At 40.1% G+C, this 21,489-nt stretch overlaps 1 protein-coding gene across 2 annotated transcripts in view; it reads left to right on the forward strand.

The window, feature by feature from the left end:
* LOC121685470 (serine/threonine-protein kinase MARK1-like) overlaps nt 1-21,489 on the forward strand; it is a 33,695-nt gene that overhangs the window by 8,818 nt on the left and 3,388 nt on the right. For both annotated transcript variants that reach the window (XR_006023364.1, XM_042066027.1), the window contains exons 2-16: nt 448-642; nt 4,372-4,425; nt 9,483-9,531; nt 9,655-9,720; nt 10,220-10,290; nt 13,550-13,606; nt 13,714-13,950; nt 14,048-14,167; nt 14,293-14,392; nt 14,496-14,608; nt 15,071-15,224; nt 15,952-16,133; nt 16,250-16,338; nt 16,471-16,620; nt 20,146-20,397. Coding sequence is in view for 1 of the 2 variants with exons in the window: in XM_042066027.1 (XP_041921961.1) it covers nt 448-642; nt 4,372-4,425; nt 9,483-9,531; nt 9,655-9,720; nt 10,220-10,290; nt 13,550-13,606; nt 13,714-13,950; nt 14,048-14,167; nt 14,293-14,392; nt 14,496-14,608; nt 15,071-15,224; nt 15,952-16,133; nt 16,250-16,338; nt 16,471-16,620; nt 20,146-20,397 (1,889 nt within the window). In the remaining variant the exon portion in view is untranslated. The remainder of the gene's footprint in view (nt 1-447; nt 643-4,371; nt 4,426-9,482; nt 9,532-9,654; nt 9,721-10,219; nt 10,291-13,549; nt 13,607-13,713; nt 13,951-14,047; nt 14,168-14,292; nt 14,393-14,495; nt 14,609-15,070; nt 15,225-15,951; nt 16,134-16,249; nt 16,339-16,470; nt 16,621-20,145; nt 20,398-21,489) is intronic.

Below are 21,489 nucleotides of genomic sequence, written 5' to 3' on the forward strand. Positions count from 1 at the left end.
CTTCAGTGGAGATGTGTGCCTAAGATGGTAGGCTAAATGCTCTAGAAAGCAACACATATTTAAAATGAAACATGAATCTACAAAAAAGTAGGCTACTTTTTAGTGGAACATTTTCAGTTACAAAGTGCCCTTTTATTGAGATCTAAACTTGCAGCCTATGGCCATGTAGTTGAAGTTATGTAGGCCCTAGGCCAGGGGTGCGTTTTTGGCTCAAGTGCCACATTGAGTTTTGAAAATTGGCCGGTGGGCCGGAACCCTTTCTTGGAAGAATTTTGCTCCAACATCTAGTTAATATAACAAAAAATAAACATGATCTAAACCATTTTGCTTATAAGCAGGGTTGTATAGCAGAAGATGCTGATTCATATTCTAGACATTTACAATATGGCAGACAATAAAAGTATTCTCATTGTCATCATCATAATTCACTTGCCTTTTTGCTTGTAGCACATGTCCGTGGATGGACTCCGAGATGGCCCGACCCCTCCCATGAAGTCCGGCAGCCGCCAGAGTCTTTCTCGGTGCCGCAATTCCACATCTGATGAGCATCCACATATTGGAAACTACCGTCTCCTCAAGACCATTGGCAAGGGCAACTTTGCCAAAGTCAAGCTGGCGCGGCATGTTCTAACAGGAAGAGAGGTAAGAGACATTTCGGTCTTGAGTGTTCTATCCGGAAGTTCTATGATGTTTCTGTTATATTTTATGTGTAATTTAATTATATCAAACAGTATTCCAAAGATACTGGAGGACTGTGTCTTGGTGTGTGCTAAATTATTACTTTGTGGTATTATGAGTGGTCCAAAGAGCATAGCTGTTTTGTTTCAATAAAAGTGTCATGTTACATGCTCCTTGAAATACCAAATGAAATATTTCAGATAAAAAGACAGTGATGATGAGATTTTGCACTCAGCTGTAGCCTAGGCCTGCTAGTGGTGAGTCTGTTATTACATAATGATGGGAAAATGTATTACATTTTGTTGAGTTATTACATAATGCGGTGTTGTTACATAATGTGTTGTTACAGGCATTTATCTGGGAGTACTGGAGGTAGGGGTGAGCTACCTTGCTGGCATGTTTAATTTGGTTCCTTGGTTAAAATATAATGTAGGCTACGCTTTTTTGCACAAAATTGCGTCTGCTAATAAACTTAAACATAAACACAAATAAACGTGATTTCCTGTGAAATCCCTGACTGTGCCTACTATTATTTTTTTGACATCAAACCTGGAGAGGAACGAACGGCAGCTGTTTCCAAAGTTCACATGTGTTTTTTTTTTTTTTTTTAATTAAGCAACGTTTTTTGCGGTGGCGCTTAAATTCTAGGAGCGACGCTAAGCCGCTGCTGAATACATAATAGGGGAAACACTGTAGTCCATTGGTGGTGATAGTGGCTGAGGTGTATAATAATTTGGCCCAATTAATTTAGTGAAGTGTATAATAGTGTATAATAGTTTGGCCCAATTAATGAATAAGTCCCCAAAGCCAAACCGCTCTCTTTCTAATCTGGAAAACAGGAATTTCCAATTGACTCTGTCAAATGCTTTCTCAGCGTCTAATGTGACAATGACTGTGTTGCTTTTTTGGGTTGTAAAGTGATACATAATATTAAATAATCTGCGTGTATTACTTGAGGCTAACCTGCCTTTAACAAAACCTGTTTGATCGGGATGAATTATGGATGGAATGGCCTTTTCAAATCTGACTGCTAGAGCTTTGGCGATTATTTTGGTGTCTACATTGATTAATTAAATTGGTCTGTAACTTGATGGTAGGGTTGGATTCTTATTGGGCTTGAGTAGAAGCTAAATTGTTGCAGTGTTAGAGGTTGCCAGAAGTCTGGAATTGTGTTTTGATTAGTTTACCAATTGGATTAAGAGTGGGGCTAAAATTGACCAGAAATGCTTATAGAACTCAGAAGGGAAGCCATCTGGACCTGGTGCTGTGTTGTTTGGCATTGATTTAAGTGCAGCATAGAATTCATCTGGAGATATTGGAATTTCTAATTTGTTTTTTGATCTTTGTCAAGTTTGGGTAAGTTGATGTTGTTGAGAAAGCGGTTAATCTCTTCGTTGTCTGGATCTTTTTCTGGTGAATAAAGCCGGTTGTAGAAATGACGGAAGATTCTATTTATTTCAGTTGTGAGTGGGTAAGCTAATATTCCCCAATATTATTCTTAAAAGATTATTCTTCTCTTTCTGATCAGGGGTGAGTCATTGGGGGCAAAGCAGCGAAGCCCCATTGTGTTTCTAAGTTTTCCGTATTATTAGTGTGCTTGCTGAAAGCAGGTGTGTTGTGTCAGCATCTAAGGAAGGGTATAAATATTGGTGTTCAACAATTTTTTTGGAGTGCGATCGTGCGATCCATTCAGGCTTTGCGCTATGTAGTCATTAAATAAATTTTGCACGGAACTCTGCCTTCTTTTTGGGATAAGTTTTTGACTTCAGCACTTATAATTAGGGGTGTCACGATTCTCCAAATCCTCGATTCGATTTAATTTTCGATTTTAAAGTCACGATTCAATTCTATTATCTTTTTTAAATATTACTATTAATGCATTCCTTATGTTATTTACTTTTTTTTGGCCTTTTCTGTTTCGGGGGACTTTTATTTTGAAACCGCTTTTTATTTTGAAACGTTCCAACCAGGCTGTAATGTAAACAGAACAAACATTAAAAACAAGTGAAATGAAAAAACACAGAATGATAATTTCATTGTTTCATCACACTCCGAAGAGATCCAAGGTTAGTGTTCATGGAATATGTACTTATCAATGTGCATTTTAAGCCTTAAAGTAATTTTGGACTGTAACTAGATCATCTTTTCACTTGCTAAGTTGAGTAGGCTAAGTTAGTGTTAATTGACGTGAATGAACAACAAAATACTTCTAAAAGCACTTGAGAAATCAAAGAACATGATCCTCACAGTGCTGCCAGCTCTGTCCAGGTCAGAATGTGCTTTATGGAGCTGGTAGACAATGGCATCCTCAACACCCACCTCTGGGTGGTATGCAAACTGTAATGGGTCCAGGTAGGTGATCACCTGTGCTTTACCTGTGCTTTATGCACCTGTCCATTAGGTAATAGCTTACAAATGCTTAATAGTGTGTAGTTATTACCTTATTTTAACATTATACATTATTATTATTACATTATTATAACATTATAACAACAGTCTTTGGTTAGCAAGAGTTGTGTAAAAATGGTAAGCATTAAAATCCTTCCATTTTGGATTTGAAGGGAGCAAATCAAAAGTTATGTTATAAATCATATTTGATATATTTTATCTGAGCTGATTTATTTGTTGAGAGACAAAGAAAAGACATTTTCAAGACAAGACATTTTCCTTCAGGGTGGTGGTGTTCTTTACTCAGAGCCCATCATGATCAGGCTATACATTCTCTCTTTCTCCCTCAGCCTGCCAACATTAGTTCTCAAGGAGCCTGCCGCTCCCCTTACACTACATCAAGAAGCTGTCTTCTTACTGAGAGAGGGATCATGGCCCTCTTTGGAGACTCTTTGCAGGATGCTGCAAATGCCATATGTTACTGACTTAGTGAATAATTCACAGGAGTGGCTATGCATGTTCACCTTCTGTCAAAGAAACAATGGTGAATTATTTATTCCGAAAAAACAACAGCTTTTATGTGCATGCACCCAATATCAGTTAAGTAATTGGCTCAGTGTGTCCATTTTGATAGATTTTTGTTCAGTACAGATTTGCAAGCCTGGCCCTGACTGACACACAAACAAGGCAAACTGTACAAAAACATGATTTTACCCTCCCTCCCTTAACCTTACCCTTGAGTGGCTGTGAAGAGAGGAAGTGCAATGTATCTGCCCACCTAAAGCATGCTGAGAATAGCAGCCACCTGCGTACATCATGACTCCTCACTCTGCTTCTCATTGCTCTCCACTTCTTCTCTCTGCCTGGTTATACAAAGAGCTGGCAGTGATATTTAGATGCAGCCAGGCAGCTGCTCACACTCTCCTGTTCATCAGGATTCTTGACAATACTGTGAAAAGTCCCCCTGAGCACCAAAGACTCTGAAGGCTCAGCTCAACTGTGAAAAGGTGCAGGCCGTCTGTAATTACAACAGGGAATTATTATCCAAATACAAGGATCTTGGCAATGGCATATTGTCTCACCTGATCAAAACAGGGCAATGCAAGGGACATATAAAGAGGCAGAGGCTAACTAGAAAAAATAAGCAAAAGCAGTTCAGCCTCAGCCACACACATCTGACATGAGACCCAGCACCTGACCTTCCCATCTTCACTTTGTCTTCATAAAATGTAGACGTTATCAGTTACACAAAGTCTTTTTACTACTAATTAATAAAGTGATTCTCCGCACTTGATTGTTTTACAGGTCGCAGTGAAGATAATAGACAAGACACAGCTGAACCCCACCAGTCTGCAAAAGGTAAAGACCTGGCTAGCCTATTGCGCTTGCATTTCAAAATAGGGAATCAGGGAAACCAACCTAGTAATTATAAAAAGAGGAAGCCTTTTGTTATGTAAGAGGAGAAGACTACATTGCCAAATTATAGGTTTACAACATGACATACAGAACATAGGGCTTGCACTTTCTGTATGTATCTCAGCCTCACACTCACTATTAAAGGCGCAGTCAGGGATTTTACGCGATTTCAAGCCCATAACATTTTTGGTCATATTCAGCAATCATCTCCTCACGACCGCTACCTGCCCATTCCGTAATTACACTGTAAAAAAAAACCTGGTCTCTGTAGGCAGCCCAGCCTCTGAAAACTGGAAACAAATAAAGTGGGTGCAGCCCACTGCTTTGGTCCTTGGTTAAAATATAAAAGGGGACCAGAAAGTGGACCAAAACAAAAGGTTTTTTGTATTCACATTATGAGTTAATTTGAAAGAGGACTCGGATCTCTTTCTGGTGCACTTCAGCTCTGATGGGGCCTCAATTTCCTTCCTGTTCACACTATACCCTCTCTGGCTCAGACCTTATAGGCTACTGCTTTGGATTATGGGCTATGTAGTTGCTCATTTTCATCATCATTCATTATCAGTTTGAAAATATTATCATAACCCATAATTAGTGTGGTGATTTTGTTTAATTTTCTTCTGAAATATACTGTATATATGATAATATATTTTCAGAATGAATTCTGATCTGAAGTTATTGCAAATATGCTCTTGAACTGTCAGTCAGCATGCCAGACAATCACACTGTCTAACTCAGTGGTGGTTACTGGTGCTAGTGAACAACAGCCTGTTCACTGCCCTGCTCAGTATGTAGGTTACTAGTATGTTTTCTACATGCAAGAAGAGTTTGACAGATCCTTGCAGATCATGATGGTGAGCAATGTAATCCCAAGTTCACTAATTCTTCAATAGCTAGGCTCCCAAGGTGGTCTCAGTTCGGTTTGCGTTAGAGGGGTCTGAGTTCGGTTGGTGTGTTCACAAAAAACACCCTCAGAAAGAGTAAATAATTAGCTCTGATGTATTTTATGACTGATTTGGAGTAATTAAACTAAAGTCTGATTTTGTGCATATAATTGCAATGTGATCATATAGCAAATCTGAAATTCTAAGCCTTACATCTCTGATCTGATTTCAAGTTTTCCATTATTTGAATTCCAACAGAATGTACAGTAAAGGATATCCCCATGTCTGTGATTTGTAGGCATGAGGCTGGAGACCCAAGTGCTGCATGTAAACCAAAGATTTCTAGAATGTCTTCTTAGGGTACCATAATTTCCCAACCATTAGCTACGGTTTATACATTGATTTTGCAAAATTTCTTCAGCTATGAGGTTAATACATGGGGGCAGTTAATATGGTATTAATATGTTTTTTTTTTTTTTTTTACTAGCATAAAACACTGTGTTCTGCGATTTATACACAATGCGGATAATATACAGGAAATTGCTGTACTGTAAATGTTTAGTGACATTTTAGTAATTCACAGACATTTGGAATAGCTAGGTGCTCCTGGGTAACTGTATGATGGACACTGGTCCTGTTCATGCTCCAGACATAGTTTTAATTAATGTGTGTGTTTCTGTGTGTTTCCGTGTGTTTCCTCTTTATGTGTATCTAAGAGAGAGTGGTTATATAGGTAGTCTGTATTATTCTATGTCCTACAGCGGTTTCGCAATCAGTATATTGAAACTTCAAAGGCATGCACAAGGCTGAAAAAATCAACTGATGTGAGGTCCATTTTGACTGACCAAACACTAATGAGACTGAGGGCCAGTACGTACATTTGCGAATGTAGCGTTATCAGTGCCATGGACAAACCGCAGATAGCGAACGCTGTCAGACCCAAGTATACGTCGTATTTATCAAACTTTCAATTCATATTGTAATCTGCACCTTTCTCTGCCTTTCTCCACCACCTACCGCAATTTACGAACGTCCACAACTGAACGGCAGAGGCTACATACAAGCGCAGTTGAATGAAGTTTACTGATGACATCATTAACACATTGAGTGCCAAAAACGCAATATTGCGTTTTTAGCTTTTTTTTTTTTTTTAAATTACGAAAATAGACACTCTAACACACCTTATGTGCGATTTTGGGAACTATCATGGACAGAACTGAAATAGATGACGATCGAAAAACGAATGAAAACGCACAATCTGGACATTTTATCTGGACATTTTATCATAACTCGGCTGGTTGCCGCTTTGGGTCGAATCAGTGACGCATGCACGTCAGGTCAAAACCAGTCCATTTATTTTCGTGGGTTTATCACTAGGTGGCAGTCTCGCCAGGTCTCGTTAGGGCACCACACGCCAGGTCAAAAACATTAGAAAGAGTAGGCCTAACTGATCACCGTGCTGAGGAGGGAGTTCCATCTCCACCACGGGCTGGGCACTGAGCCAAAGCTTCCGAAAACAGCGCAGCATTCAAAGTGTTAAAAAGAATCAAACGTTTAGCGATCATGAAATAATACCATACATGTCAACAAGCAGGGAGATAATGAAGATCAGTAGTTCTACTCAAACTACTTGTGCACATAGGCTATGGAAGATTGGTCAAATCTAGCAAGTAGGAAAGTTTAAGTGAATGATGTGAAAGTAAGACATTCGAAAGGCCAACGAAAGTTAAGTTTGCTTTTGTTATAGTACAACAAAGACACAAAACAATTTGGATTAACACCTGCTTTTACAAGGTGGAAGTTTTTAGGCGCAGAATAGACGTGCGCTTTCACGAGCCGTTTTTGTACATACCGCGGAATACATAATTAGGCGCTATTTACACTTCCCCTCCCATCTCTTTTCTAAACTCCCACTTTCCCCTGGATCCTCCCATGAATGCATATGCATGACACAGAAAAGCGCAGTTTGCCATTTTCAGCTCCCGCGAGAGGCAGTCTGCGCTTTGACCTCAATGCGGCCTGTTTGTACATACCTCGCAATGTTTTTACACGCACGTTGCGAAACAAATACACCTGAAGTGGGCGCAAAAGCATTAGTACATCTAGTGTGTTCCTTTTAAACGGTGCCTGTCACTCATTCACATAAAGCCAGGCATGTGTCATGCAGCAAAGTGCTAAATGTATTTGACTATTTGTCTAGGTTATGTACTATCATTTTAAGTTTGTCAGATCTCCTGTGATTGTGTGAAAATTGATGCTCCATCAATAGGTTTTCAGGCAAAGGCCTGACTGGCCAATCAGTGTTCAAGCATTAGAGATGCACCGATTGATCGGCTGGTGACCGGTATTTTTCGTGTGATCGGCCAAGACCGGTGACTGGCCGGTCAGTCTGAGACATGCCAATTTTATGCCGGTCAAATGCACTTGTGCGCCGCAGTTGAAACAACATCACCCAGCTGAGTTTGCAAAGTTTGAAGAAGCTAGCAAAGGCCAACACTCAGGGCTGGATGTACAAAGAAAGCACTAATACTGAGTTTTTCTATGCGCAGAAAACGAATGCTGTGCTTTACCATATTGCATTTAATTTACTAAGATGTCACTTCATTATGTAAACAGCGCTCACCATAAATGCATATTCATCAATGTATATGAAAATATGTTCCATGGCAGCATGTTGAAATGTATCATGAAAATTGGTTTTGTATTTTTTGTTGGATATTTGATGTGAGAAGAAAAAAATGGTTGTTCCATAACACAGTGTATTTAGTAGTGTGTGAATGTCCCACACTGGGAAGCATTTTAGTTTGATACTGCAGCTGAAGTTAGACTTGAAGAAGAATCTGTCTGTTCACCTGTTCCAGGTGTACCTGTTTTTTAACAGCCATTCCATTATTAAAAAGTTGATTACATTTCTATGTTAAAATGTTCTATTAAAGAAAAGAAAGAGAATACATCTTTGTGTGTGCTGTAAAATGGTTATAAGAAATGAAATCAGAATCTGCCTAAATCCGTATCGGCAGATTAAACTCTATGAAAAATTGGAATCGGCCCAGAAAATTGCAATTGGTGCGTATCTGTAAAGCATATCAGCTCCTTCAGATATACTCATCTCACACAAATGTAGACTGAAAATGAAATGGTTTGTGGAGGCATATACCCACAGGACAATAAGTCTAGTAACAGTTGTAAATGAGTAGATAATCCGTAATCCTTAAAATAAATTTAAGTTTGTTCAGACAATATTGGCAACTGCAAAAACATCTACCAAAATGTTTGCCTACATTTTCACGATGTGTTGACCATGGGCACTAATTGGAATCAGCAGCATGAACAAACTCCAGTAACCACACAGTAAAAACAGGCAGTGATGCCAATATTTGCTAATTTCCTGACATGTCATAGGGCATGATAAAGCCTTGAGTCGTGAAGTACTTTTTAGAGGAATTTAGAGGAACATTTTACTTTAAACTACAGTAGATGTGCCACATAGTGGTACATGATATGACCACCACATGATGTTGCCACCTGCTATGCGAGGAAAGTAAAGCACACTTTTCAAGTTTTCTCCATCCCTTACTGCTGCAACTCACTAATAACAATAATTAAATTGGCACACAAGGAAAACATGAGATGGCTATGTTATGCATTCAAGCAAGAATGCCTTGAGCGGATCTTTTAATACACAGAGTCAGTGTAGTATTCCTGCAAATGAAAGTAGGTGTACAGTAAGTAAATCTGGGCAAACAAAATGGACCATGTTATGCTATCTGAAGCCTTATAATTCTATTTGTCTGTATACTTATCTTTGAACCAAGTTATCTGAACAAAATAATTAGTCTGTGTTGTAACATATAATAGCCTAGTGATCACATATTTTGACCAGGGAACTGAGGCCCTGTTTGTGTCTTGCCTCCACTCTGGTGAAGTAGGGGTTCTGTTAAGATGCTTCAGTGATTGGCAGTGCTGGCTTTAATGCTGGGCTGCCGTGGTCTTTCACCGACATTTGTTCAAGAACGCCTATGCATGAGGAAATCCTTTATTGTTCTTGCTCACTCATAAAATTGTACATTTGTATGTTATGTTGATGCTAATAATCCCCTTTGTTTCCCACAACAGCTCTTTAGGGAGGTTCGGATAATGAAGCTGTTGAATCATCCAAACATAGGTACTGTGACCTTCTGTCAACATTCTTTCACAGTATTCGGAGTGACGCACAGTATTCAAATGAATTAAGCTCACCTGATTGAATTACATATTTTCTAATCACATTTCCCTTGTGCTTCCCTAGTTAAATTATTTGAAGTCATAGAAACAGAGAAGACACTTTACTTAATAATGGAATATGCGAGCGGAGGTGAGTGCATAGAGTGGATGGTATCCTTCTGTTCTACATTGGTCCTTAATTTGGGGCAAAGTTCAGTCATACAGTAGCATAGTGTCTTGTGCATGGTGCTATTGTTTGGTGTGTGGGAGCATTGATCTGACCCACTGATGTTTGTGTTTATGATCTTGTTCATGGTATTAAATAGTTTGCACTTTTGTCATTTAAATTAAATTTCACTGTTTTTATGAATGCATCTCCCCACGCCAATATAGAACATAAGTCAAAAGCGTCAGGTTATCCATCTGCAAAGGGCCCGTGCAGCTGCTGATTCAAGAGTACCTATCCCAGTACTGTATATTGTGTTTTGTACTAATGATTTTAAGGACAAAAGGCCATTTGTTGTCTTTCCCTGCTATTCCCACACCTTTTTGGACTCATTTCTAATTACTGTACAGTTGCACATCACTATAACTATTCTGTACTTTATGTAATGGCAGTCCTCTGCTTGGTATCAATTTGTCCCTTTCAGGTGAGGTATTTGACTACCTTGTGGCTCATGGACGAATGAAAGAGAAAGAGGCTCGGGCAAAGTTTCGACAAGTACGTGCAACCCCACCCCTCTTTTCCATCCCCATATAGAAAAAGGTTGAAAATTCTTTTGATCAGTTGACAGTAAGGTAAGACAAACATTACCACCAACCTATAGGTAACCATTGACTAGGACAGTGACATAATACCATGGTCACTGGAATTCTACTGTATGTTGTCCTTTGCCAAACAGGACACACTTCACTTTATTACATATTGTTCAGTATCCAGAGAGAGAGAGAGTGTGAAAAGGTAGCCCCTCCTTTTCCCTAATCCACCTGACCCTTCCTGCAACTGTTTTTCTCCTACATGCACAAACAAGGAAACACGCTTACACGCACACAGGCACTAGCTTCTAACTAGTACCATGTAAACACTGACAGCTTACACGTCCTGCTCCTGCACAATATCTTTGCCCCAAGACACTTTCACTAATTTGTTCCCTGATTGGATAAGGGAAAGTGGCTGATTGTGCAGGGGTATCCCCATTTTAAACTAGATGTACCGCAGAGTGGTACAAAATATGACCCCCGCCCAGTCCAGCACATTTTTTCCACAAAAATAAGTCACGCTTGTCAAATTGTGTTCATTTCCTACTTTGTTCCTGCTTAGCTTCAGTAATTCAGCAAAGTCAGGGTATCTGCTGGTCTGGCTGCTGGCTAAAAACAAAAGGTGAAAGGCATATATGATTCAGTGTCTCACTGAATTGCATTATGCACACTCAATTCTCACTAGTATCTGCTAGACAACAAGTATCAAAACATGATTAGTTCATAGATTTCACATGTAAAATACATTTTATACAACCCCACCCCCATCTTGCCTGTTCATAATTCTGAGAAATTGTTGAATTGCATGTGTGCATGTACGTGTTTATGTGTGTGTGTGTGTGTGTGTGCGTGCGTGCGTGCATGTGCTTGTGGGTCTGCCTGTGTGTGTGCATGCATGCGTACATATGTCTACTGTGTGTGTATGTGTCATACGTATGATTACTGTGAATGTATGTGTGTGTGTGAATATCTGTTTATGCACATGTGTGCATATGGAATTGGTTAACATGACCCCTGTAGGCAAACATATGCAAAAAATTGGTCATCCTAGGCCCTACGGTTCTCAAGATATTCACAGAAAACTCTGTTGGTGTACGGTCACTAAATGTACACATAAATTAATTTATTGTATGGCCCCCCAAGAACGAAAGTCCACGAAACTTTGCATGCATTCAGAGGGTGTCATAATGATCCTACACTTTCAATTTCGTGCAGTTTTGACCATGTCAGTCAGAGATATTGTGATTACAACACTAAATGTTTTGCTTTTTAATTTTTAACTAGGTGGCGCTATACATGAATTGAGTGGTAATGGGATGGGTTGACATGTCCCCTTAAGACCAACATACAAAAAAAAGGTGGTCCTCCTAGGCCCTACGGTTCTCAAGATATTCACAGAAAACTGTGTCCGGCCACCTACAGGCCAGTTGGTGTACAGTAACATAAATTAATTTATTGTATGGCCCCCCATGAACGGAACTCCACAAAACTTGGCGTGTATTCAGAGGGTGATAATGATCCTACACTTCCAATTTCGTGCAGTTTTGACCATGTTAGGTCACAGATACCTGCGATTACAACACCTCATTTTTACTTTTTCGTTTTTAGCTAGGTGGCGCTATACATGAATTGAGTGATAGTTTGGATTGGAGACCACATAAAGTGACAATGAGAAGTGACAGAGAAGCTTATTGCTGCCGCTAGTGTTCTCTAAATCATTTTCTTCTCATAAAAACTCTCAAAGTTGCAATGTGTTTGCTTTTCACCATTCTGAGAGTTTAGTTGAAACTGTGAGGTTAATGATAAAGTAAGAAGCTGACCATATATAGAGATATTATCTGAAGCAATACCTTACAAACCAAACGGGGAGCGAACCACATTTGAGCAGCTTAGGCTACTGTGCAAAAACACCCTCACTAACCACTCCACCAATCATGGCTATGGCTTAAGAAAAGTCTACATTGTTAATTAAACGTACGGGCACATAGTAGCTTGCTTCCACCACAGGTGACATGTACCGAAGGTTCACTTAGCTTTGGTCACATGACATGGGCATTTGAACGATATTTCGAAGCAGTGGTCACGACATGCCTGTTTTGAACCATGTTTCAAAGCAGTGTTTCGAAACAATTGTGCTTCGAAGCCTCGACACTGATTCGAAACGTCAGTTTTGAGCGTCACATCCCTACTTGCTGTGTCTTCACCCCATCATCACTTCACCTCAGTGAGTCCTAGCCACTCATCCTGTGTGTGAGTATGGACTGCAAGGGCCATATTTTCACAGAGAGAGAGAGAGAGAGAGAGAGACATTTATGTTAGTGTCACAGATCAGGCATTCATTCATTTAATTTTTCAATTAATCAATCTATTAAAGGTACTCTAAGCGATGGTACGTGTTTTTTAGGCTAAAACTAGGGCTGTCAAAATAACTGATTAATTTCGATTAATTAATTTGAGAAAAAATAACTGATTAAAAAAATTAGTGCAGATTAATCGATTCCGTATGACCTTTGACCCAGAGCTGTTCTAGTCAGTAAAAATTAGACTGTAAAATGAAGGAGAGAGAAGAAAACGTGCTGCCTGGATCATTGATTGGAACATTTACTTTTTAAAAACGGCCTGATGGTGTTCATAAAAAATAAAGTGTTGAAAATAAAGTCCTCTGCAATGTCTGCAGCAAGGAATTTGCATATCACCGGAGTTCATCAACTCTATAGTCGCACATCAATGCAAAGAAATAAGTTTTGACATTGAGGGGAGTGTTAATTTATTTTCATTGTGTCCCCTAGGTTATATCTGTGGCCTGAAAGCTAAAAGCCCTAGCTAAAACATTTTATGTCACTTACTACAAACATCACCTAACCAACTGCTAGCTGTCTGTGTCCTGAATACACTGTAAAAAAACGCGATCTCTGTAGACAGCCCAGGCTCCAAAAACGGCAACCAAAACAACCTGGGCAAACCTAGCAGATAAAAACATAACAAACTGTTCCAGCAAATCACAGATGAGATGCGCGTTTAGGAGTTTCAATTGCACGGGAGCAGCACGAGAGGGAGGGGGAGGAAGTAGTGAGCTAGCTCTCTATTTTGTTTGAAAGTCAACAGAAGTGTATTACACATACTGTATGCTGAAACAAGGATATTGCAGTAATATGAATCCAGCATGCTAAAAAAATACTTTGAATGGGGTTTGCATAACAATCAGTCCTACTGCACTTCAGATTGTGTCTGCAGTGGAGTACTGCCATCAGAAGAGGATAGTGCATAGAGATCTGAAGGTCAGTGTTTATTCAGCATATAACACCATGATACTGTGTATAGGTGGTCTCAGGCTCTTCTCAAATTAATGTATGTTCCAATGGTTCTCGTTCTCGCTGTCCTGTAGGCAGAGAATCTACTGTTGGATGCAGATATGAACATAAAGATAGCAGACTTTGGCTTCAGTAATGAATTCACCCTGGGAAGCAAGCTGGACACCTTCTGTGGCTCACCCCCTTACGCTGCCCCTGAGCTCTTCCAGGGAAAGAAATACGATGGGCCTGAAGTGGACGTTTGGAGCTTAGGAGTCATCCTATACACACTGGTCAGCGGATCATTACCTTTTGATGGCCAAAACTTGAAGGTTTGTTCTGCATAGTTTATAACACAGATAATAATTCTAAAACTACACACTCTTATCAGTGTAAGACCTTCAAAAACCCATTTGTTGCTTTGAATAGGAGCTAAGGGAAAGAGTTTTGAGAGGGAAATACCGCATACCCTTCTACATGTCCACAGACTGTGAGAACCTGCTTAAGAAGCTTTTAGTGCTGAACCCAGTAAAGAGAGGCAGCTTGGAGGTAACTGGAGTCTCTGCACAACAAAAAACACCTAATTTTGAAAAATATTTATCAAAGCTCTCAAATCCAAGGTTGCATTGGAAATTAATAATTTCCTCCTTATTCACATACCCCACTCACTCCAGCAAGTGATGAAGGACAGGTGGATGAATGTAGGCCATGAGGAGGAAGCGCTGAAACCATATACGGAGCCAGAACAAAACAACAGTGACACTAAAAGAATTGGTAAGTAAGTTCCTCAGGGTCCATGCCAATATTTGGCATGTTGCTCCATCTGCTGGTGATGTTGTTTCATTACCGATCTCTGATGTCATGTCTTGCTCCTCAGAGTTGATGGTGACAATGGGATTCCCTAAGGATGAGGTCATTGACTCTCTTTTGGGACAGAAGTACGATGAGGTTATGGCCACTTACCTGCTACTTGGTAGAAAAACCCCAGAGGTTTGTGCATCATCACTGACTTAAAGCAGTACAGTACTTTGCAGCAGTTTCCCCTTTTTACTGTAAGTTTGTTTTTGTGACCAACTAGTTTTGGTGTCATCTTCACATTCATTTTGATGGCATATGGTCATGTGATCAATCAACACACTATCCAACCCCACTAGCCCTCCAGGCTATGCACTATGTCGTTTTGTGGACCAGAATGGCACGGCCTATAAAATATGTGAAAATAGCATGATTTGTTAGCATGATAACGCAAAAGAGCTGAAGCTCTCTTCCACAAGCTATTCGGCCTGTACAAAAACACTATTACTTCAGTCATATTATTGGTGTCACTGTTCAACATGCTAGTTTTACAATGTATGGCAAGTTGACATGTACATGTTTAACCCTGTATGTTTATGCTGTCCTGACAGCAGGTCTTCCCTCATCAATTGTACCTATTCTTCCCTTTTTGTCCAGTTTGAAGGAAATGAATCTGTGTCTACCAACCTGTGTCAGAGGTCACGGCCCAGCAATGACCTCAACAACAGCCTTGGTCAGCCCCCAAACCCATCCAATGTTCAGCGCAGCATTTTGACCAGTCAGAAGCAGCAACGACGCTTCAGTGATCATGGTGAGGATGACTGGCCACTATAGGTTACTCACTCTCTTAAAATACTATTGTGTGGTCTCTTATGCTTGCTTACTTGCTGGTACCAGACCGGCTGGCTACTCATGTTCAAAAACATTTTGCTCAAACAGCTGTAGAAAGTTAGGTTGGTGGATAAAATAACTTTTATTCGACATGAAGATATGCAACACCTGTGTATATACATTGATGACCTAGGAGTTACATTTCTTACAGTTATCTACATAAAAGTGGAGGTAGAATAAATAGTGTCTGACTAATTCTGCTACTTAAATTCAATTCAGTTCAGTTCAGTTTGACTTATACATACAGTATGTACAGTATCAAGTGCATGTAGCCCTTTCTCTCACAAGACCTTGGCCTCTCCACCAGTTGTTTGCAAAGAAAGAATTTGTCAGCAAGAAGAATTTGAAGGCCAAGATACTGGCACAATGACTGGGCAAGACTTGGGATCATTTTGAGACTTACACTGGACAGCTGTTGTAGAAAAGATACAAAACAGAATACACATTTATTTTCATAACTCTCTTTTCATAACTTCATAACATAACTTCTTCATAACTTCATAACATAACATCTTTTCATAACTCTCCATTTCTGTGTGTGTGTGTGTGTGTGTGTGTGTGTGTGTGTGTGTGTGTGTGTGTGTGTGTGTGTCTGTGTGTGTGCGTGTGCATGCGTGCGTGTGTGTGTTGGGGGGTTCAATTGGCAGTGGGCCAATCTGTTTCTCCAGCAGTGTCTGGCTCAAAGCATGCTCAGGTCAGCATTGTGGAGAGTGAACAGAAGGATGAACAAGATAGTTCATCTAAGTCGACCTCTGCTGGCTCCAAAGCTGATCTCCAAGCCTCGCCATTACATGCTGTTGACAAGAAGAAACTGTCCACCATATCAGGGGTAATCCCACCCAATACTTTGTCATTGGTCGTTGGTTGGTTTTGATGCCCAACCCCCTTATGTTGCTTGATACTAGGAACCTTCACAGCTCTCTACCCTCTTTCTCTTCCTGTCAGACCAATGGAGGGATGACCCGCAGAAACACATATGTGTGTGAGCGCTCAGCTGACCGCCTCTCAGCTATCCCCAATGGAAAAGACAGCAGGTGACCACTGCACAGAACATCCCACAGATTAGCAGGCCATTGCTCTGCACAGAACAGAATAGAACAACACTTGACTGCTGAAGCACAGGAGGAGCTGTGCATGTATTTAACTCTGCTTACTCTTCCCCACAGTCTAACTGAGGTCGCCAGTTCCTCTTCGTCTGGGGCCTCTTCCAATCCGGTGCCTCCACGCCCCCGACACACCAAGTCCATGTCAGCCTCAGGCCACCCCTCCAAAAGCACTCTACCCCCCATCCAGGATAACAGCGAATATGATCCAGGGTGAGTTATAGGCCGGGAGCCAGGTCCACTCCTCAGGATTCAAATTCAAATTAATTTATTGGAGGATAATCCCTTGAGATGAACATCTCGTTTTCGAGGGGGTCCTCAAAGTAACACAAAACACTTACACACTCGCACATACTAAAGCTCTTCCTCACAACCAACCACCCCAGCCTGTCCCACCTCTGTCCAAAGCATATTCACATAATCAGTATGGTAAGATATTACAGGAGAGAACCAAATTTAGAAAAGCCACCAAAAACAAACAAATATATAGCCTACATATACATACATATACAAAAATACATACATGTACACATGCAAACATGCATGCATGCATGCATACATACATTCCCACATACATACATACTGTACATACATACATACATACATACATACATACATACATACATACATACATATACACACATGTACATACGTACATACATACACATACATACACACATACATACATATACACATATACACTCATACATATACATACAACATACACATGTACACATACATGCACATATACACTAGTGCACACATACATAATCTCCTAATAAGGGCATTAATGAAAGAGAAGGGAAACATTTACATTGGTCACAGGATTGCAGGTAAGATAAGAGGGATGCCTTAAAGGTGCCATGTGTAAGAATTGAGGTAAAAATATCCAAAAAATGAGCTAGATGCATCAAAAGAATGAGAAGAAATAAGGGTGATGATGTCATTAAAAAAATGACAAGGTATAGTGCTGCAGAGATATCAACCTGAATTAGCATGCTAAATTACTAGCCACAGCCCGACAGGTGTCATAATACCAGTTTCGGCCATGGGAGGCAGTATGCGGGCAACATAACCACCAGCCAAACTGCAATACACGTTTCTCGGTTGTTACTCTAGGGTAGACCAACTCACTTTCTGGAGGTATACTGCCCCCATCTTTTATGGAATGTGGAGTATGAATTGATTTTTTTGGCGGACATTACACATGGCACCTTTAAAGAGTGGAAAGGAAGAGATGGACCTTAGGAAACAAAGGCAAGCTGTTCCAGTCAGAGGGGGCTTTGAATTTGAAAGCACGTCTTCCAATTTCTTTAGAAATATTTGAGACAGAAAAAAAGAGATGATCAAGGTGTCTAAGGCCATAAGTTGACCTATATAGGACTAAGTGTTGCTTCAAATAAGAAGGATAATTAAAAAAGATACATTTATAAGCAAACTGAAACCAGTGTAGCCGTCGTCTGGCCTTTGGTGATAAGAGGTTCAGTTGCTAATACATATGGCAATGATGGGTTAGGAACGGACATCTCAACACAAATCGGCAGAGACTGTTATAGACAACATTTAGGGATTTAAGGAGTGATTCTGTTGTACTCATATAGACAATGTCAGCATAATCAATAATAGGAAATAAAAGCCGAGTTACAATTCTTAATCTAATCTGTTGTGTGAAGCAATTAATTGAACGGTATAATAGGCTTAAGTTATAATTTACTTTTTTCACTATTGAGTCAATATGAGGCCTGAAGGAGAGACTGGAGTCGAGCCAGAGGCCCAGATATTTAAATTCCTCAACATTCTCCATAAATGTACCATCTGAGAATTTAATTGTTAAACTATTACCTTGGGTATGTCGGACAGACCTAGTGGCAAATAACATGCTGTATGACTTTCTTTTATTCAGTATGTCCATTATCCGAGAACCACTTTTGAATAGCATTAAAATCAAGTTGCAGTGAGGATTGAATCAAATAAAGATGTTTTTTGCTTTACCTTATTTTTTGCTACCTTATTTTCACTATTATTTCCTATTATCTTATACCTTGGGCCATCACAAGTTGATAATGACCACCCCCAACTCGACCCCGTTTGGTCTCGGGCCAAAAAACACCCTTTTGGGGAAAAACTGATGGAATGGAATGATGTAATTGTGAATATTAAGGTACAGCTGCTACATAAATGGTCATATAACCCTCAAATTTTGCATGGTGTATCCTGACATATTGGGGAAGCTAGTAGAAAAAGATTCTGGGGCTTGCTGCCTTTTTGCTGTCAAATACCACCCTCAACATACCCCAAAAGACAAAAAATGTCTGTCCGCCTGACAAATTGTCATTAAAAGTGATCATTTTCAAGCATTTTATTAGACATATCACTGCCTTCAATGTACATGAAAAACTTCAGAAGGCTGTAAGCTTCCATTTAAGTCCAAGATAACCTTTCTATCTAGAGCTGGTTTCTATACAGCTGGTATAGCCAAAGTTCTTTATTACATCACGGCTTTATTACATCAACTCTTTATACCTAGGCCTCCCCCAGTCCCTACTAAATCGACTTCAGATGGTCCAAAATGCAGCTGCTAGATTGCTGACAGGTACTAAGAAACATGACCACATTACTTCAGTCCTGGCATCCTTGCATTGGCTCCCTGTTAATTTTGCAGTTGCAGCGCCACGGCTGTGGAACCAATTGCCCCTGGACATTAAAAATGCTCCCTCCATCTGTGTTTTTAAGTCTAGGCTCAAAATCCACCTTTTTACCTTATCCTCGCCAGCTCCCTAACTCTCTGTCTGTTGCCCTGTCTGTAACTCTGTACATGTCTCCTGTTGTCATTGTTGATCTGTGTCTGTCTACTTTGTTCTGCTTTATTTCTTTTTTGTTTCTTTATTTTATTCTGTACAGCACTTTGGTCAGTGAAAGCTGTGTTTAAATGTGCTCTAAAAATACATTTGACTTACTTACTTACTGTAAATTGAAGCTTATAAACTTGGGAAGTTTTTCATGTACATTTGAGGCAGTGATATGTATAATAAAATGCTTGAAAATTATCACTTTTTATGACAATTTGTCAGGCGGACAGACATTGTTTTGTCTTTTGGGGCATGTTGAGGGTGGTATTTGGCAGAAAAAGGCAGCAAGCCCCAGAATCTTTTTTTTTTGCCTGTTTCCCCAATATGTCAGGATACACCCTGCAAAATATTAGGGTTATATGACCATTTATGTAGCAGCAGTACCTTAATATTCACAATATAATTCACCGCCAAAAGCTTTTCCCAAAAAGGGTGTTTTTTGGCCCCTGAAACCAAATGGGGCCGAGTTGGGGGTGGTCATTATCAACTTCTGATGGCCCAAGGTATAAGTAAATAGGAAATAATAGTAAAAAAAGGTAGCCAAAAACATCCCGGCCTATTAAGCACCCTACTATCCAATAGCACAGGGATTCTGTAGAGGATCTGTAGAGAGGATCTGTTTATTGTAGACTAGGTTCAGTTATTTGTGATTTAGCTGGCTAACCTTACACATGTTTCACTAATACAAACCCGGGTGGCTAACCCAGCTAACCAATACTAAGAGGACTAGTACCAATAGTAGTATCTAGCAAGTTTAAGAATGTATGCCCTAGCTAGCCCATATTATGGTCATTTAGCCATATGGTCATTTGTACCTATACAGTACAGTACGTGTCTCTGTGTGCATTTTTATTGATGTGCATATGTGTGTATGTATGTTCTATCCCAGTTCCACACCCCGCCCCCCTTCTACTTCCCCTTCAGCCCACAGCATCAGCACCCCAGAGCGCACACGGTTTCCACGAGGTACTTCCAGCCGCAGTACATTCCATGGTGCTCAGCTCCGTGACCGTCGCAGTGCCACCTACAATGGGCCTCCTGCCTCACCCACCCTTTCCCATGACACAGCCGCTCTTGCTCAGGCTCGCCGTGGCACATCCACGGGCATCATCAGCAAGATCACCTCCAAGTTTGTACGAAGGTTAGTGGCGACTCCTGCACTATTCTGTATCTTCCTCTCACTCTCACCTTTGCTTTTTCCTGCTCTGTCTTTTTTTCTCATCTTCCTTTATGCTGCTGATATTTCTGCATTCAGTCTGCTTTTTTTACTTCTTTACTGCTCTTCGTTTCAGTGTTCATCCCATGGCTTATTTTAATCTTTTTTCTCTGTCTCAACCCTCTGGATACTTGCCACGGGCTACATTTTCAACAAGACATTTCAGAGCATCAAAAGCATTTTGTACAATTGGTCAAAAGATAAACGTCTCCTGTTCCTTTTTTGTACATGAATGGAAAAGATTATGATGATCTTTGTTACAGTAGTTTATTTGAGTCACATACAAATGTAATTTCCCAAAGGCATTACTGAACAGTTTGCACATGAACTAGTTTATTCTTATCACAACAAAGTAAATCACGGAGATAAGATTTGTTAAACAAATTTGGCAAAGTTATCAGCAGTCAGCAACATGCATGGAAGAGCCATAGCTGGTAAGCTAATGTTAGATCATAGCAGGGTCTCTACTTGCGGTTGCAAAAACACATTAGGCTACCCCCCCCCCCCCCACCCCCCACCCCCTCCGCAATACAAAGAATTGTGCCCCCTTGGAAATTGCAAACGCCCCCTCTGTCACTGTACTCTTTTTGACACCTTTGAAATGTAAATTTAGGAAAGTAACTTTACTTGAGGCCCTTCTGGGCCACTTTTTAGTGTTGCAACATTTGTCTGAAAGGACTAATCATGGAATGGTTTGGTTTTTAGTAGGGTTGGGTATTGTTTCAAATTTTATCTATTCTGATTCCTGTTCCGGTTTTGCTTGCTGATTCCGGTTCCTATCGATTCCTTTCGATTCCAAAATGTAAAAAAGAAGTTTAGATAAAATATAAATATATTCAAGGAGTGGTCTTTGCTGTAAGCCATAACTGAACATTCAAAAAGAATATGTATTCACAAATATTGATCCACAGACATATGCATTAAAATACTATGGGCCTTAATAATACATAAGTGCTAATGTATAGAACGCCGGTCATTATCGTGAAAATAAGTCCCGACAGGGCGAACCGGACCCTG

This window comes from Alosa sapidissima, chromosome 16 (genome assembly GCF_018492685.1).
Source record: "Alosa sapidissima isolate fAloSap1 chromosome 16, fAloSap1.pri, whole genome shotgun sequence".
Lineage (NCBI taxonomy): Eukaryota > Metazoa > Chordata > Actinopteri > Clupeiformes > Clupeidae > Alosa > Alosa sapidissima.